This window comes from Syngnathus scovelli, chromosome 18 (assembly GCF_024217435.2).
Source record: "Syngnathus scovelli strain Florida chromosome 18, RoL_Ssco_1.2, whole genome shotgun sequence".
NCBI classification, from domain to species: domain Eukaryota; kingdom Metazoa; phylum Chordata; class Actinopteri; order Syngnathiformes; family Syngnathidae; genus Syngnathus; species Syngnathus scovelli.
The window spans coordinates 4828065-4844487 of NC_090864.1; the positions used below are offsets into that span (position 1 = coordinate 4828065).

The 16423-nt window shown below is 48.1% G+C and overlaps 1 protein-coding gene across 3 annotated transcripts; it reads right to left on the bottom strand.

Annotated features, from left to right (window-relative positions):
• Positions 1-242: 242 nt before the first annotated feature.
• LOC125986309 (TRAF2 and NCK-interacting protein kinase) lies at positions 243-16332 on the bottom strand. Of its 3 annotated transcripts, XM_049749959.2 has the most exons (34): positions 16042-16332; positions 14590-14655; positions 13021-13077; positions 12811-12936; positions 12619-12729; positions 12452-12542; positions 12250-12380; positions 11940-11994; positions 11765-11843; positions 11506-11681; positions 10894-10960; positions 10624-10822; positions 10414-10530; positions 10014-10100; positions 9641-9847; positions 9128-9367; positions 8274-8390; positions 7707-7952; positions 7308-7414; positions 7107-7222; positions 6898-6989; positions 6777-6800; positions 6049-6236; positions 5704-5818; positions 5339-5485; positions 5013-5130; positions 4755-4925; positions 4310-4453; positions 4066-4200; positions 3875-3975; positions 3576-3725; positions 3321-3480; positions 3016-3155; positions 243-2807 (listed from the first exon to the last, which is right to left on the bottom strand). In XM_049749959.2, exons 1-34 carry the CDS (start codon positions 16096-16098, stop codon positions 2724-2726), a joined length of 4221 nt encoding a protein of 1406 aa, XP_049605916.1. In that variant the 5' UTR covers positions 16099-16332; the 3' UTR covers positions 243-2723. The 3 variants fall into 3 exon arrangements, with proteins under 3 accessions (XP_049605916.1, XP_049605914.1, XP_049605915.1); XM_049749957.2 differs by lacking the exon at positions 5339-5485 and having other exon boundaries at positions 16042-16331; XM_049749958.2 differs by lacking the exons at positions 5339-5485; positions 10014-10100 and having other exon boundaries at positions 16042-16331.
• Positions 16333-16423: the final 91 nt, after the last annotated feature.

Below are 16423 nucleotides of genomic sequence, written 5' to 3' on the forward strand. Positions count from 1 at the left end.
CATTCAAATAGAACATTCCCTCTTTTCTCACGGGTGTTTCGTTCCATAATTTGCTGCGATCGGTGATATTCAGTCAAGCAGAGGCTGACGTTTTTGGTACGATTTCTCTGAACTAAATTAAAATCAAAATACTGCATGAAGAATTGGAGTCTTATGTTAGCAACAAGATGCATCTGGCTGTTTATCTTTAATAATTGCTGGGTTATTTTGCCGATTATGAGAACAAAAACAAGAGATGTTGCTGCTGTACATGAAGAGGACGTTTATTGTAGAATTCTAAAATCACAGATGCGTGTCCTTAAATTGAGGTCGTCGTTTGATTCCGGTGATCCAGATGACGTGAAAACACACTCACATGCATGTCACTCATCTGTGCTCACACACGCACACAGTCACAGCTGTTCACAGTCTTGATACAAAAATTGAAATACAAATATCACAATAAAAACAGTGTTGAATTTTTTATGTTTAGAAAGTGTTATAGCTGTTTTCTAATCTGTAGAAAGACACCTAAACCTTGATCAACATTTTTTTTTGTCTTTCTCTAGAACTCAAGAATAAGATATACAGTGTTACTCATATATATATATATATATATATATATATATATATATATATATATATATATATATATAGAGAGAGAGAGAGAGAGAGAGAGAGAGAGAGAGAGAGAGAGAGAGAGAGAGAGAGAGAGAGATGGATAGAGGGAGAATGAGAGACAGAGAGAACACAGTGTCCACAAAAGTGAACTTCTTAAACATAATGGAAAAGGCTTCAGGTGGCCCATGTTGTCTTGCTTCCACCTTTCACATACGTTCATTCGGGAAAAACAATGTTAAGTAAAACGTGAGCCTCTTGAAGGCTTAACACAAGCGCACAAAACAAATGCTGAAAAATATAAACATCTAGTTTGTGCTCATGGGGAAGGGGGCGGTGACACACCTCTTTGTAGAATGGGAGTAAAACTTATCCCTTCCCAAAAAAAAAAAAAAACTCACAAATTCATTGGAACACCAATGAATAAATCATGTGACGTGTATGACTTATTTCATTGTTACAATGTTTACAGGTACATTTTTATGGAGAGCCATTTGAACGTTTATACCACATCCAAGGTCATTCATTAGTTATGGAATAAATGCTCAGCTGGATCTTCCAAGCATTTTGCTCAGTAGCCAAGAATGCATGTGGAGTTTCCTGAGTGAGTGACATCGGAGCAGTGGTGCTTTCAAGGACGCTGACGTTGGCAACACTACACTCACTGCCCCGGTTTCGGTGCACCATATGTTCGCTAAGCAACAGAGGTCCAATGAAATGATCCAATGTGCTCAAAAATCAGATTCTTCAGTTCAGCAGAGCTCCAGAAGTTAATTTAGCACGTTGCCAAACAGTGGTGCGCAAAGGAGGGAGGTGGGGGTGGTTTGGCTGGGCATCTCATGTGCTTTGCACGCCACTGTGGACGAGATGGCAAACTGCAAGTTTCAAGTCTTGACTGTGAACTTTGAGTTCCTGTTAGTCTACCTTTTCTTCGCATTGTGATTCATGACGTCACAATTGGTGTCTTTTAAAAAAAAACATAAAACAAAAGTAACAATCTGATCGCTTAGCCTTTCCGTTCACTAGCTTAATGCTACCACTAAATAGCATCTATGTTGGAGTGCTTTAACTCTCAATGGATTGAGGACAAAAGGTAGCTCGGGAGGGACTCCCGACACACCCGGTGAGATGAGATGAACAATGTTGTGCAAAAACTCGAATGTGTGCAGATGTGCTGGGTAACGTGCCGTGTCCTAAACAGTGAGAATATTTACATCGTAGGATGGAGAATAGGGGTTAGCAATTCTGTTAGCAGCGTCACTTTTTTTTTTTTTTTTTAATTACAATACAAAAGTTCATTGAATGAACCTCAAAAACTACTCGCTGTGGTTGTATTGGCGTCCGCTAATAGCGAGGAGAAAGACGACATCTTTACGTCAGTAATATTTGTGGTTGGTCACGTGGGAATAAAGTGAGAGGACAACACTTTTGGAGGAAAAAGAGAGAAAACAATTTGAACACGTGAGTGATGAATAGTGACAACAAGAAAGCCTTTATAAAAAAAAAATTAAAAAAAAAAAAATTAAAAAAAATAACCACCTCACCCGATTAGGGTCAGATTTAATGCAGTACAGTGGGAGGCTTGATTAAGGATTATCGCATTTAAAATGTTCAATTTACAAAATGTTGCTTGATCAATTTCAGACACAAAATCAAATAAAAAAAAATTCTCAATTTCATTCTTACAAATCAAGTTGTTTTTTCTCTTTTGCCTTTTACAATATATTTTTTTTAACTACAAATCTTTCACAGCACGTTTATGAGCCATTACCAGACAAAGAGTTATTTTGAAAACCAACGGGTGGGGCGATGCAACCATTTGGGAGTAAAAATGTTTCATTTGGTTCCTGGCGCAATACCAGCGGTGGAGTTAAAAGACGTCGCTAGACTGGAGCAGATCCAGGAAGTGGTCCCGCAAAGAACAAGTGGTGTGCTACAAACCGTCCGCAGTCGCCCGCTCGGCCGCACGGGGAAATCCGAGGCTACTTGCCCGCCGTCACGTCGGCCACCTCTCAAGGATCGAGCGCCACAAAGGCGTCGCCGAGCTCCACTGGACCCTGAAGGGTCCGTCCTCAACCCCCACCCTACCCCGAAGCACGGCGGCCATGTTGCTAGTGCAGTCGGGGTTACCAGTTCATCATGGAGCTTCTGTTGAGGGTCATGAAGAACACTTGGCTGCTGCCTCCTGAACGCACGGACGCAAAGAACACCTGCACAGGACAAAGAGCACTACAGTCATCCATCTCTTTTTTTTTTTTTTAAACAGGTATGTATATATTCTTTATCATCTACAAAGACATCACATGCTATTTGAGCAAAATAAAAAAATAAAAAAAATTCCACAGTGCATCTCCCAAAGTTTCTCCAAAACTTTCAACCATGCCACGTCGGGATGAATATTCCCGTTGAGGCGCTCACCTTGTCATTCCTCTCGGACAAGAACTTCAAGCGCTGCGCCCGCTTGTGCATGAAGACGCCGTCCAGGTGTCCCGTTTCCACCGAGCGGATCTCGATGGCCTTCTCTCCCCATCCCATAATCTGGTTGGAGTGGATGTAGGCTGACACGCACGCACGCGCACACACACACACGCACACACACGCGCACACACACACACACGCACACACACGTGCACACACACACAAACACACACACGACGGTGACTTACTAGTGCCCCGACTAATATGTAGCAGTAAAGAAGACAGAAATATGGTGGTTGACGTACCAACCGAAGTGGGCATCTCCCCCCACTGCAGCACCACGTCTTTAGTGATGCGGCCGTAGGTGTTGACATAAACGCCCTCATCCTCGTAGCACAGCAGCATCTCCATGCCGTCTGTCTTGGGGAGGACCACGATGGCGTGCGGCGTCACCTGACCTTGAATCTTAAAAATACATTACAGTGATTATTGACATTTGTTTCGGTAATACTGTCATCACAGCTGTGATGTAATGTTGTTCTTGTTTCTCTTCTACTAACATGCGAGGGTATGTAGATATCGTAGGGGTTCCCAGAGTCCACATCCACGACGTGGAAGCCTGCGTTGGAGCCGTAGATAACCTTTAACCTTTGACCCTCCTCCACAGTTAAGTCCACCAGCAGGGGGCGGTGTTGCAGCTCGGTGAAAGACTGAAGACACACATCACGCATATATTAGGATATTTTAATTATAAATATAACAAATGTAATTATAATAACATAATTATAATATAATTATATAATTACTGAAATTAGCGCAGATCGACTCTTTTGACTGACATTATTGTTACTAGACGCACCTTGAAGGCCATGAATTTGTGGTAAGGTTTGGGAGCCCAGGCATAGATCTCCACAGCGTTCTTCAAGGCGATCACCAAGAACTTGATCCTCTCATACTTCACTGCAATAAGAGTTGAGAAATAAGTGTTCTGAAAAGACTTGAAGAGAACACAAGTCCCGCGTGGCACCGGCGCAAACGAGACTTTCGTACCGACTTTGTAGTGCACACAGCCCTCCAGATCCCCTACGGTGATCCAGCCCTGCTTCTTCTCCACCTCGGGGTCGTTGTGGAGTATCCGGTTTCTCAACCAGGACAGGTAGTAAACGCGCAACTTGTTCTTCTTGCCTGGAGACGTGTGCAACCGCATCATCATTCAACAATTTGCAGTGATGGTTTACAATGAAAGCACGAATTGAGCAAAATGAAGACATTTTGGTCGAGTGTGAGAGTCCACCTGAAATGGTGACCAGGACGTTGAGACCTTCCAGGACATCCATCTGCTGGAAGCGTCTGCGGTTGATGAGGTTGTACACTTTGCCCTGCCCGCTACGGTCCAGGAGCATTAGGCCGTTCTCGGTTCCCACCAGCAGATTTACGCCTGCATGCACACGCACAAAATGTCAGCTTTGTGGACTAACCAAATGTGTGCATCATTTGTTCTTTGCTTGTTCAATTGGTAATTAAAAAAAAAAAAGATGTGACTCATGACAGTAGTTTTAAATATAAAAGTGACAAGGATGCTAATGTCTGTCTACATGTGTCGCTCCACTGTTGGTACTCAAATATCCAGTGCTTCTAAAACCACAATTACCGATGCTAACATTAGCATGTCTATAGTGTTTTGAATTGTTTGTTAGCATTAAGCTAGTATGGTGTTCTCAAGGCAATGTTGTTCTCACCCCAAAGCGCAGCGCACAGGATCTCGGAGTTGAAGCGTTTCTTGTACTTGCGAATCTCTGGCGTGTCGCTGTGCGGTCGTATATTGGTGGGGTTCACGTTGACCACCGAGATCTTGCGGGCCTCGTTGAGCCGTGCCTGCTCCTGCTTCAGCAGTTCATCAGCAAACAAGGCTGTACCACAACACAAAAACGCACGTTACAACAGCAGCGTTGGCATTGAGATTCGTTTGCTTTTCGGGGGGGGCACATCTGACACACCCGAAGCCGAGATGTTGTCATCGTCATCTGTCGGGGACGTCCCGTACACCCTGGGATCCACAAATGGCGTGAAGGAGGCCTTGGAGCCTCCGCTGCCGCCTCCTCCTCCCATCCCGTACTGCCGGGATGCAAAACACAGCTCAGCCACAGACGGAAGAGTTTCCAATCAGAAATCTTCAATTAAAAGCAGGTTGCCACAATGGAAGAGGCTGGAGGGAAGAATTCCAATTAGCAAATCAAGAAACCAGGAAGAGTGGGCGTGGTCACAGTGTGGGATCACGGGTTGACAAGGATGTTTCGTGGGCAAACCGACTCATTCAACCTACTTTTGCCCCGGGAGCGTCGCCAGGGGCAACGAGGGGGGAGGAACTTTGCTGCACCAAATCGGGCAGATTTGAGGCGTCGGCAAACAAATTAGCGATGCCGAAGACGCCGTTGCTGGCGGTGGAGCTCCGCCGCCGCTCGCCACGCTTCTGGAAGAAGACAGACAGGGGGCGGGCAGCGCGGCTGTGATTTGCAGGTGAGAGGCTGGAGAGAGCAGGTTGAAGGGGGCTTTTGGTTTTGGTGTTCTCTAGAAGGGCAACTGGAGGCATTCGTGACTTGCTAAATCATGACGCTGCTAAATGCCAACAGTTGACTTGGTGAAGCAGCATGTGGTTCACCGTGTCCGCAAACATGAGAGAGCGCTCACCTCGCGCATCATCAGGGTGCCGTCCCGAGAGTTGTTTCCGTATGCGTCGCCGTGCGAGTCGTTGTGTCCTCCCATTATGCCCAGCGATTCATTGGGTCCTTGGCTGGCGGCAGGCCTGAAAGACATTTTGGGTATGTCTCATTTCTTTCTATGTAAGCGCCTCAGTCCTCTGAAAGACCCTTCTGTCTTTTGTCTAGTCATTTATGGAGACGCCAATCAAAAATGGCATGTCACAAAGTAGTGAATCGTCTATGATAATTTCCATTACCCTGTCTATGGAATTTCACTTTATAAACCAGCATTAAGCTAGAGGACTTTTGTTATGATTTAATTTATTCATCTCACATGATGCGTGGGATGTCGCTAACGGCGACCGTCCCGTCGTTGGCCCCTCCTTCTCCGTCGCCTTCCTCGTCCTCACTGCTGTGCGACTCCTCGCTGGACGAAGAGTAGTCGGTGACTTTGACGGGCGGCCGGCTGGTTTCTTCGCCCTGGCGCAGCTCTCGCAACTCTTTGGCCAACGCCGTCAGGTCCTGGCAGGGACATAAAGCACGAAGTTAATTCGGAGAAAGAAGAAGTTCAGAACCTCAAATTATTGTCCTTCGTCTCAGTGGTGCCAAGTTGATGTGGTGGAGATGTTTTTTTGCTATTCATGTCAGGCCTCGGTTTACTGCAAAATCAAAGTGCACGGAGTGAGGTAGCCTCAGGAAGGTAGACGCTTGTGCGGGAAGTTTGTGTGGACGTGCTGCATGCTGGGGAGGAAAGGTAAAAGCTCAGGGAACATTTGCACCTCCAAATGTCAACTACTCAACATCCAGTATGGCATGGACGTCTGAGTGCTCGTCTATGTCTATGTACTGTATGTCTATTGCAGTGACAGGAAGGTGCTGCAGGTTCACGTCCGACATACCGGCAAATCAAATCATCTTTTCATTTGGGCCCCCGAAATACGCTATGTTACATTTCCCCGGGGCTCGGGGTTGCATTCTGGCAACCACTCACCCACCGCTACAGGACACATGGCTAGCATGCTAACGTGCTCGTGAGGGGGAAGAGTTACTCGTACCACTGACCTCATCTAGAGCTTTCTTATAGCTCTGATGGATGTAGAAGAGAGAAGAAGAGTGACAATGAGCATGAGAAATGTACCAACTGGTGTGTGTCCAATGTGTGTGTCAGTATGTGTGTACTCACCGCAGGCCGACTGGGTCTGGACACGTCTCTGATGTCGTCTTTTGCTTCGTCAGACGCCATCGTGGAGCCTTCAGGCTTCATGGCTGCATTTGCTGAAAAATGACAATTCTAAAATGTTCTTTAACTGTGACCTGAGGAACTGTGATGACATTTTCAGTTGACAGCAAGCGGCAAAATACGTGTGTGTGTGTGTGCGTGTGTGTGAGCACCTCGCTCGTTGGATCCCCCTTGCGAGCTGGGGGTGCTGGAGCTGGAGGAACTTCCGCTGCTTGTCCTCTTGAAGGGCGTATCCATGGAAATGTCAGTCCTCCGCAGGTCAGGGTTGCTAAGGCAACACAAGCTTTTATTTACCAAACAAAAAGCCTCCAGAACAGCATGTTGTACACGTGCGCTTGTGTGTGTGTGTGTACCTGGCCCGTATAAGGTGAGCTCCAGTCCGCGGTCCGAGTCCCGGCCCGTTTCCTGGAGAGTTCTTCCTGACCAGGGCCGGAGAGATGGACGTGGTCCGTTGAGGAACCTGAAGGACGCACGTTGGGAAAGTCACATGATGATGTGCGCCACAAATTCAGGACAACAGTGAACCCTGTGACTAAAAGGACTGAAATGAGATACAAATGTGGGTAGTGAATTGCCGATTTTCACCATTTGTGGCTGATCTTAGTCCCTAAACACTGTCAGGGGTTCACTGTACCGTATAAACAAACAACACACAGAGCAAAATAAATAAAGACGACAAACGAGGCCTGGTTCACTGTACACAACACAAAGCACGCACACACAGAGGCGCACAGGAGGCGGCATGCAGACACCTTGGGGGGCATGTCGTCGTCCTGCCGCAGCCAGGAGCTGCGATCCAACTTGTCGAGAGGGGGTGCCAGACGTGCGAGAGGCAGGGGAGGAGGGGTGTCGGAGGTGGGGTCCGAGTTCTGCCGGGGCATGGGAGGGCGCGAGGGGGAGGGCGACAGGGCGGAGGACGAAGACGACACCCCGTGGGGGTCGTACAGGGACTGAGAGCCGGACAGGCCCGGACTCTTCACCTGCACCAAGTGGGCCATCTGCAGCGGCACCGGCAGGAAGAGGAGGGAGAAGAGGAAATGGAGGTGATGGCAGGGAAAGGAGGGACAGGAGCAGGAATCCGCCGTGTTGTCAGGATGAAGAAGAAAAAGGAGAGAACATCGTGCATCACACACAGCATTCACACTCGGGCGGACAAATAAATTCACATTTATTTGTCAGGAGGAATCGATTTTTCCAGTGATGCTGACAACCTCTGTGACCCTTCCAAACAATAATAAAAAAAAAAAAAAACATTTGCGGAGGCGTGTCTGTTATTTGATTGACAGAAGCTGCTGAGGTATGTTTTGTTGCGTACCCACCTGCGGTTCGACGGAGCGGTGCATGGGTGGGGTCCTGGCCTGCTGGATGCCGCCGCTGCTGAAGGACTCGGAGCGAGGGGGCAGCGACGGGTCAGAGATCCGGTTGGAGACTTTATGCTGCAAGGCGGGAGGGAGGTGTGTCAGTTGGTCGCAAAACGTCACAACTCAGTCATTCCCGGCATGCAGCGGGGGGCACATGCACTTGCCACCTTTGAACCTTAGAAGCGTCATTTCCAGGGAAACTTTTCTTCGAGTGTGTGTGTGTGTGCGTTATCCGCAGGGAGTCAGTCTGATTATAGCCACGGTTGCCCTACATGTGTCGACCACTGCGGCCTCAAAAAATGTGCAATCACTCAGCTCATCAACGACACTCGTGCAAAACATTCCCTCATTGAATGACTTCATGTGTTGACAAAATGTAATATGAAGAGAAAGGAAGCCTGCAGGAGAGGAGCAAGTGTTGGTTAGTTAGTTAGTTCACCTCGTTAGCCTTCTAGAGCAAAACATGAAGAAAAGATTAAAAGTTTGGTACAGTGTTTCCCAACCTTGATTGCACCACCAAATAAAAATGCCACAAAATAATTTGTTAAGCGACATCATCGTCTCTCCCCATTGAAATGAATGGAAACAATTTCCTGCGGTTGGGAAGCACTGGTTCCGAAAAAGAAGCTGAAGAAAAATAAGAGATGACAACATTGAGAGCTGAAAAGGACATTTAGATGAGTGTGAAAGTGTCACCCATGAGAGGAAGTGAAGCCACCTGCTTGGACCAAGAAGCATTAGCGGGGTTTAAAAAAAAAAAAAAAAAAAAAAAAAAAAAATAGTTAGTAACTCCTTCTCGTCCTCTAACTGACCCGGCGGTCGGGACTCCGGCCTCGAGCGTCGGGGACGCAGGTGATCCGGATGCGCGGCACGTGGACGTGATCCCTGGAGGGGCTGTCGTGGGCGGGGTAGGAGGGGGGACGGCGGCGGCGGCATGGCTTATAACCAGGCAGTAAGAGAAGAGGGTCCAGCTGGGCGTCTCGCACGTGCCTAAAGGAGTGGTACCTCTTGGGGGGGATGCGAGGAGAGTTGCTCTGAGCTCGCCGCATCACCTGTGGAGGGCGGACGCCAGCATTTACTGGACCACCGCTTTAGTTGATGCTATTAAGCGTTAGCATTGAGCTAGTGGACCAAAAAGGCTAAGTGATGAGATATTTAAAGCACGATAAAAATACGTGCGGACATGTGGACTTGATCGCAAATGATCCTCTGTCCAACTGCACCCTGCTTCTATGCCTGTTAAAGCTGAAGGTTATTCTCAAGTATAATGACAATAAGGACAAGGAAGATGGACAGAGTGTATCAGAAGGACAAAGTGCGCCTACCTCCTTAGCCCAGGTAGGTTTGTCATTGGCAGCCCCCGGCGCCTGGTCCTTGTAGTGGTAGAGCTGCTTCTTGTCCTGTAGAGGGCGCTGCTGCGGGTCCTGCTGCTGCTGCTGCTGCAGAGACACCAGGTAGGCTCGCTCCTGCTGCAGCTGCCTCTGCAGACGCTCGGCCTGACGCTGCTCCTCAATCTGCTTGCGCTTGTACTCCTGACCACACAAGACAACAAGTCTAATTAGAGCAAAGATTTTTTTTATTTTTTTTTTGCATCACTTTACAATGGTTATGTTAGGAGGAAGGAGACCTGGAACGTAACCCCTGGCTGCACATGCATTTTGCGGTCGCCATAGAAACGCCCCTACTGAGTAAGGTTACCAGCAGTAAGGCCTGCTCCTGCAGGAGCTGCTGCTGCAGGATCTCCAACTGCCTCTGCTCTTCCTCCAGCTGTCTACGGATGTACTCCTAAGGCGGGCAGCAGCGCCGCAGAGGGAGCGAGCAGTGGGAGCCAATCACCGAAGCGGGAAGAAGAAGGAATTGGAGGAGGGTAGAGCGGTTAGAAACCAAAAAGGTGAAGCTGTGTTAGTGATTGGTTCCAGCTTTTCAAAAGGCAGAAAGAAGTTAGATGACGGCGAGCAGACAGGAAGTGGCGCATTCCAAACATCTATTTCGTTGTCTAATGTTCACGATGGTCACAGATTCAAATTCTTATGGTTGGTTTGATTCTTTTAGATTAGATTTTAGTGTGAGCGTCCATCTCTCCATCCACGGTCCGTACCTGCTCCCGCTCGGCGTGCCGCCTCTCCTCTTCTCGGCGAATCTGCTCCATCTCCTCGTACCGCCTCCTTTGCTCGCGTTCTTGCTGCTTGCGCATCTCACGTTCGCGACGTTGTTGCTGTATGTCGGGAAAACAAAAACAGGGCAGGAGCGTGAGATCGTCCATATGCAACTCCAGTGGAAAATAAACAAATAATCATATCGTGGTCACCTCCTCCAGACGTCGCCTCTGCTCCTTCTGCTCCTCAATGCGCTTCTGCCTCTCAGCCAGCAGTTGGCGCTTGTGCTCCTCGTTCTGCTGCTGCTCTAGCTGCTGCCGGCGAATCAGCTCCGAGCGCTCCTTATTGGCCAGCTGCAGGCGCAGGAAGTCTCGCCTCAGAGTGGACTCCCCGGGAATATTGATGATGGAGCTGGAGAAGGGCACAGAGGAGGCGGGGTTAAAAAGTGAGGGGGCAGCGGAGAAGGTGGGCAGCAGTCATACCTGGGCTCTCCGATGTCCCGCTCTTCATCTTCTTCCTCACTGCCACTGTACTCGTACTCCGTCTCATCTGGAAGGATCATGGAAAATAGGATGATGCTAATTTCTGCTAGCCGATCGAAGGTGTTTTGTATTATATGTTAGCATTAAGCTCGGCGATGTTTGTTATTTTGATGTTTGAATATACAATGTTGTCCACAACCCGCGAACAAAATAAAGTAACAATGAGGCTAATTTCTGTTAGGCGATCAAAGGCATTTTGTATTATACGTATGTTAGCATTAAGCTAGGAGATGTTTGTTATTCTGGTGTTTGAATATACAATGTTTTCCACAACCCTTCAAGAAGTTTATTGGCCATGTTTGGGCATACCAAACAAGGAATTTGACTCCGATAGATCTCAGCCTCTGTTCAACATTCAGGTGACAACATTTAGGACATGTGCGAAAATTGACAATTTTTCTCAAACATTCAACAGAATAAAGTAACAATGAGGCTAATTTCTGTTAGCCGATCAAAGGCGTTCTGTATTATATGCGAGCATTAAGCTAGCTGATGTTTGTCATTTTGGTGTTTGAATATACAATGTTGTCCACAACCTCGACGGCCACTCACCTCTCTCTCCGCGCCTCTTCTTGGTGCGGTCGATGTGGTCCTTGAGCTGGATGCGCACCTGTCGCTCGTTGGGCAGGTCGCGAATGAAGGGATGCTTGAGGAGCTGCTCCGTGCTTGGCCGCTGGCTGTGACTCTTCACCAGGCAACTCTCGATAAACGACTGGAACTTTTTGGACCTTCACGGGCACACGTGGCACAACAACACAACACTGAACCTCCCACGCACATTCAAATGGTCCAAGAGTGTCACATGACTCACCACTTCTTTGACTTGAGTCTGGGGGCAGGATTTCTGGGGATGAGGAAGAGCGCTCTCATGGGGTGCATGTCACACAGCGCTGAAGATAACAAGGAGAAGAAAGTGGAAGAAATAACACAAATTAAAGTATGTTGACCGCACGACCGTGTGTTGAACTTAAAAGTTTGTGACTTACGCGGCGCTCCCTCCGCCATCTCGATGGCCGTTATGCCCAGCGACCACAAATCGCTCTGCACGAACACGCACACAAAAACAAGCGCCTTCACTTACCCGTTCCCAGCCAACGTGCTAACATGCTAGCTGCGCTACGTGTACTTGTTAAGTCATAAAAATATCACGCCGCCATCTGTCCTCTCACATTCGGACACTTTTCCTTCTCATTTTACTTGTTCCAGACCATTCCGCAGTCACACGTCCCAACTGATATCGGGAAGCGGCACAAATAACACGTCGCCATCACAAACTTGTAAGCACGTCAGGCGTACCTTGAAGTCGTAGGTGGCGTCCGGGTTCTCATCGCAGGCGATAACCTCTGGCGCCATCCAGTACGGCGTCCCGATGAAGGTGTTCCTGCGGCCCACCGTGCGGTCCAGCTGAGCGCTCACACCAAAGTCCACTACGCACACACGCAAAAATACGATAAATGCAACCATGCTTCACGGGGAAAAAGAGGCATTCGGTTCTCACCTAGCTTGACTTCGGCATTCTCTGTCAGAAGCACGTTTTGACCCTTGATGTCACGGTGGATGACCTTGTGCTGGTGGAGGTGAGTGAGACCCTGCAGGAGGACATCAACGCTTCAACATTCCCTTCAAATGTTCTTCACATGTTCTTCTCAATTGAAGCCAGCTCACCCTGAGGATCTCCCTGCAGACGTAAGCAATCCACTCCTCCTTCAGGGAACTGCCTTTGGTGTTCTTGATGAGATCCGTCACCGAGCCGGCGCCGCAGAACTCCATCACCAGCTAGAAGAAAACAAAAAGAGCATTCACTGGTTGATTGGTGTATTGTGTGTCCCAATACTTTTGCCCTGGATCCATACGCACCCACAGCTGGTCATCCATGCCAGGAGGATTCTTCTTGATGAAGGCGCCGTAGTAGGTGGCGATGTTTCTGTGGTGGCTGTACTTCTTCAGCATGTTGATCTCGGCTTTAATCTCCTCTTCCTCATCCTTGACACACAAACCCACAAATTTGTGAGCATGAATCTTCGTGTGTGTGTGTCTTGACATACAGTCTACATGTGTGTTACTTACTCCTGTGACATCCATGACCTTGATTGCCGCCAGCTGGCCAGTCTTGACATGGCGACCCTGATGCACACAGACAAGCCCTTTTTTTTTTAATCATAACAATTAAAACAAAAACTCTTGTACAGTTTAGCTGAACATTTTGTTATATTCGGTGTGAAGACATTTTCATCCACACCAGTCATCTGATTGGACGTCAGGTTGACAGTGTAACACTGTGGAGGTGGCGGGCAATAAAAGTGAAGCGAGAGGAAGCGATACCATATCTGTCTGCTTATCTGGCTTCCTGCAACACTGACGCCTGCCACACAATCGCTCGTGTTAGTCGCCGGGCGTGTGTGTGTGTGTGTGTGTGTGTATGTGTGCGTGTGTGTGTGTGTGCGAAAAGCCACATGGACGCACACACCTGCAGGGAGGGAGGCGGTGGACCTCCTTAGCTGCAGCCTCACCACCAACAACAACAATCCTCAGGTGCTGTGTTCAGACAAGCCCAACATGCCTGGCGCGCTGTTACCGTTCAAACGACTTCAATATTATCAAGGATAAGATTAAAGACAATTACATCGACACAAATAGAAAAAAGCAGGTGAAAAATGACTGATATTAAAGCCAGAAGAAGAACAAGTACTACTCTTCTTTAATTATGTTTGCATTACTTTATTATACTGCTCCCTGGTGGCCATAGCAGGCACACCAGAAGGAGCAGCACAATGAAATGTATTGCAGCAATAAATCATGACACATAAACTAGTTCATTTTATTCTCTTGACTCTATGTTTTTATAAAGTACAATACGGTGTGATTTTTTTGTGGGTTGGGGGCTGGGTCGGATAAATGGCCTTCCATTCATTTCAACGGGGAAAGTTGATGAAAAATTAAACTTGTATCTCAATGCACAAGTGCAATTTTCTAAGCTTTCAAAAAAAATGTCTGTAAGTGTACATGTGTTGTAGTCCTCTAATTTAATCAAACAAGAACCAAGTTCCCAGCCACAAATATATTCAACAGTCTAATGAGTCAGTCTTCAGTATTAAGCAAGACGTCTTAGGCAAGAATGTACAAAAATTAAATTGTGTGCGTTTTCCATGACACACACACACGCGCAAACACGCGTGCACGCGCACGCACGCACACGCGCGTGCACACACACACACACACGCACTCACACACACACACACACACACACACAATAACATCTTTAACCAGCAAGATGCATGCGAGTGCATGACATCACATGTGTGGACGTGCTCTCACTCCCTGACTTCACAGTCAACTTCCAGGAATTCCCAAAATGTGTACAGCTTCAGCGGCACTACTAGTTATTAGCACCTCTGTATTAGCACTCGCGTTAAGAATCTGCTATGGGCAAATCAGAACTCCAAAAAGCACTTTTACAACCAGAACTTCCTTGACCATCACTAGAACTAGCAAAATCAGGGTCACTGGGAATGCGCAACTCAGACCCAATGTGTTTACACTAAACACTTTGCATAGGCTTACATCTGAGAATGATCTGAAATATACACACTCACAACACAGGAATATGAAAGTTTACCTTGTAACAACAAGCCTTACCTTGTATACTTGTCCATAGGTGCCATTGCCAACCAGTTCAACCAGCTCAAAGATGCCCGCTGGGTCCTGGGAGAGACACAGAACAAGTTAGCAAATGGGAAATATTAACACACCTTCAAAGTAAGTACTACAGTAACACTGGAATACTTGTGAGCGCGATTACGCGAACCTTAAAAGATGCTGTGTACCAGCAAGATGACGCTACAAGCTAAAGATATGCTAAGTAGGTGAGAAACAATGCTAAGCTAAAGCTAAAAGATGCTGAGAATGAGTGCTATGATGCTAAGCTAATGCTAAAAGATATGGATGCTTCTTCCTTGACTTATAACTTAATAGATTTAATAACGTGCCAGGGATCCATAGATCAAATCACAACAGGTTCTAGTGGAAATTGTGATGGTCGAATGAGTCGGATTAGAGGTTAAAACTACATTATTGAGTCACTTCGGAAGGGATGAAATGTAAGTGTAGGTGGTAGATGTCCGCTCTCACTGTTTGAGGATGTCCGCTTCTAAAGCTGGAGAACGCTAATGAGTGGCTACTATTTGCAAAAAGCTAGAATAGAACGCTTTTCGACAACAAAGGGAAGAGAAGAAGGTTACCAACGAGTGTGCGTGCATGCGCAAGTGTGTGTCATCTCAGTCCTGTGTGACCTAATTTCTCCTCACTGATGGAGACATTTGAAGCCTACAACGCATCTGCTCTTTTCTGACATGACACACGTGCACGCACGCATGCACACAAACAAACACATACACAAACACACTCACACACACACACACACACACACACACACACACCGAGTCGCACCCTCCATCATGCCCAGACTTGACTCTGCAGGTACTTGTTTTGTACCGCGTGTAATTCACTGTTGTGTTGTGTAATTAAAATAATAAAAGAGAAAGACTAGACGAGAACGAGCACGCGCTGACATGCAGGTTTGAGCCATGTAAGAAGGTGCAAGTTGGCATGAGAATTCTTTCACCAGGCACACGCACACGCTTGCTCGCCGCCCACACATTCCTCAACTGTGGCGTACGATAGTGCGCGTGCGCGTGCTCGACCAGCGCGCACTGCTGCTGCTGTGACCACATCACGAAATGGCGGAACTAGCTGGCGCGTGCGCGCGTCTCCTCGTTGGGATTTACGTGCACGCGCGTCAAGACAAGCGATTGAAAGAGACGCACTCACACACATCTGCATTAATCGAGGTGTGAGCACGCGCGCCCTCGATTGTCAAGAAAACACATTCACGCGCACGACGTATGCAGCATGCAACGAAGCAGCACACGCACGCGCATCGCCGGTAGGATGAGGGGGGCCAGACAGGTTGAGGAAGGATGGTGAGGAAAAAGGGTAAGACGGAGGAGGACAAGGATTGTACAGGATAGGACAGGACAGGTGGTGGGCAAGACGCACGTAGAGCTGCACGCGCACGCACGCTCGGCTTACCCGCAGAGCAGACAGGTCGATCTCGTCCAGACTCCTCGCGGGGGAGTCGCTCGCCATGGCGGCGGATGCGGCTGGTTCACTCAAGATGGAAGCGTCCTATAGACTCGTCCTCCGATCCTGCTCCCTCCACAGCCTCCTCCTCCTTTCCCCTCTACCACCTCCTCTCCTTCCTCCTCCCGCCACGCGGTCGGCCGACGTCAGGAAGAAGAAGAAGAAGCGACGACGACGTGCACGGGCTTCAGGTACTGCTACATGCCTCCACCTGCGCGGACGCGCGCACGACAGAGTGCATCGCGGCGACGGCGGCGCGCATGAGACAGCGTCACTCGCTGGGCGCGCGCGGAACCCGGGAGGGGCGTGCGAATCACGCAGACACGCCTAC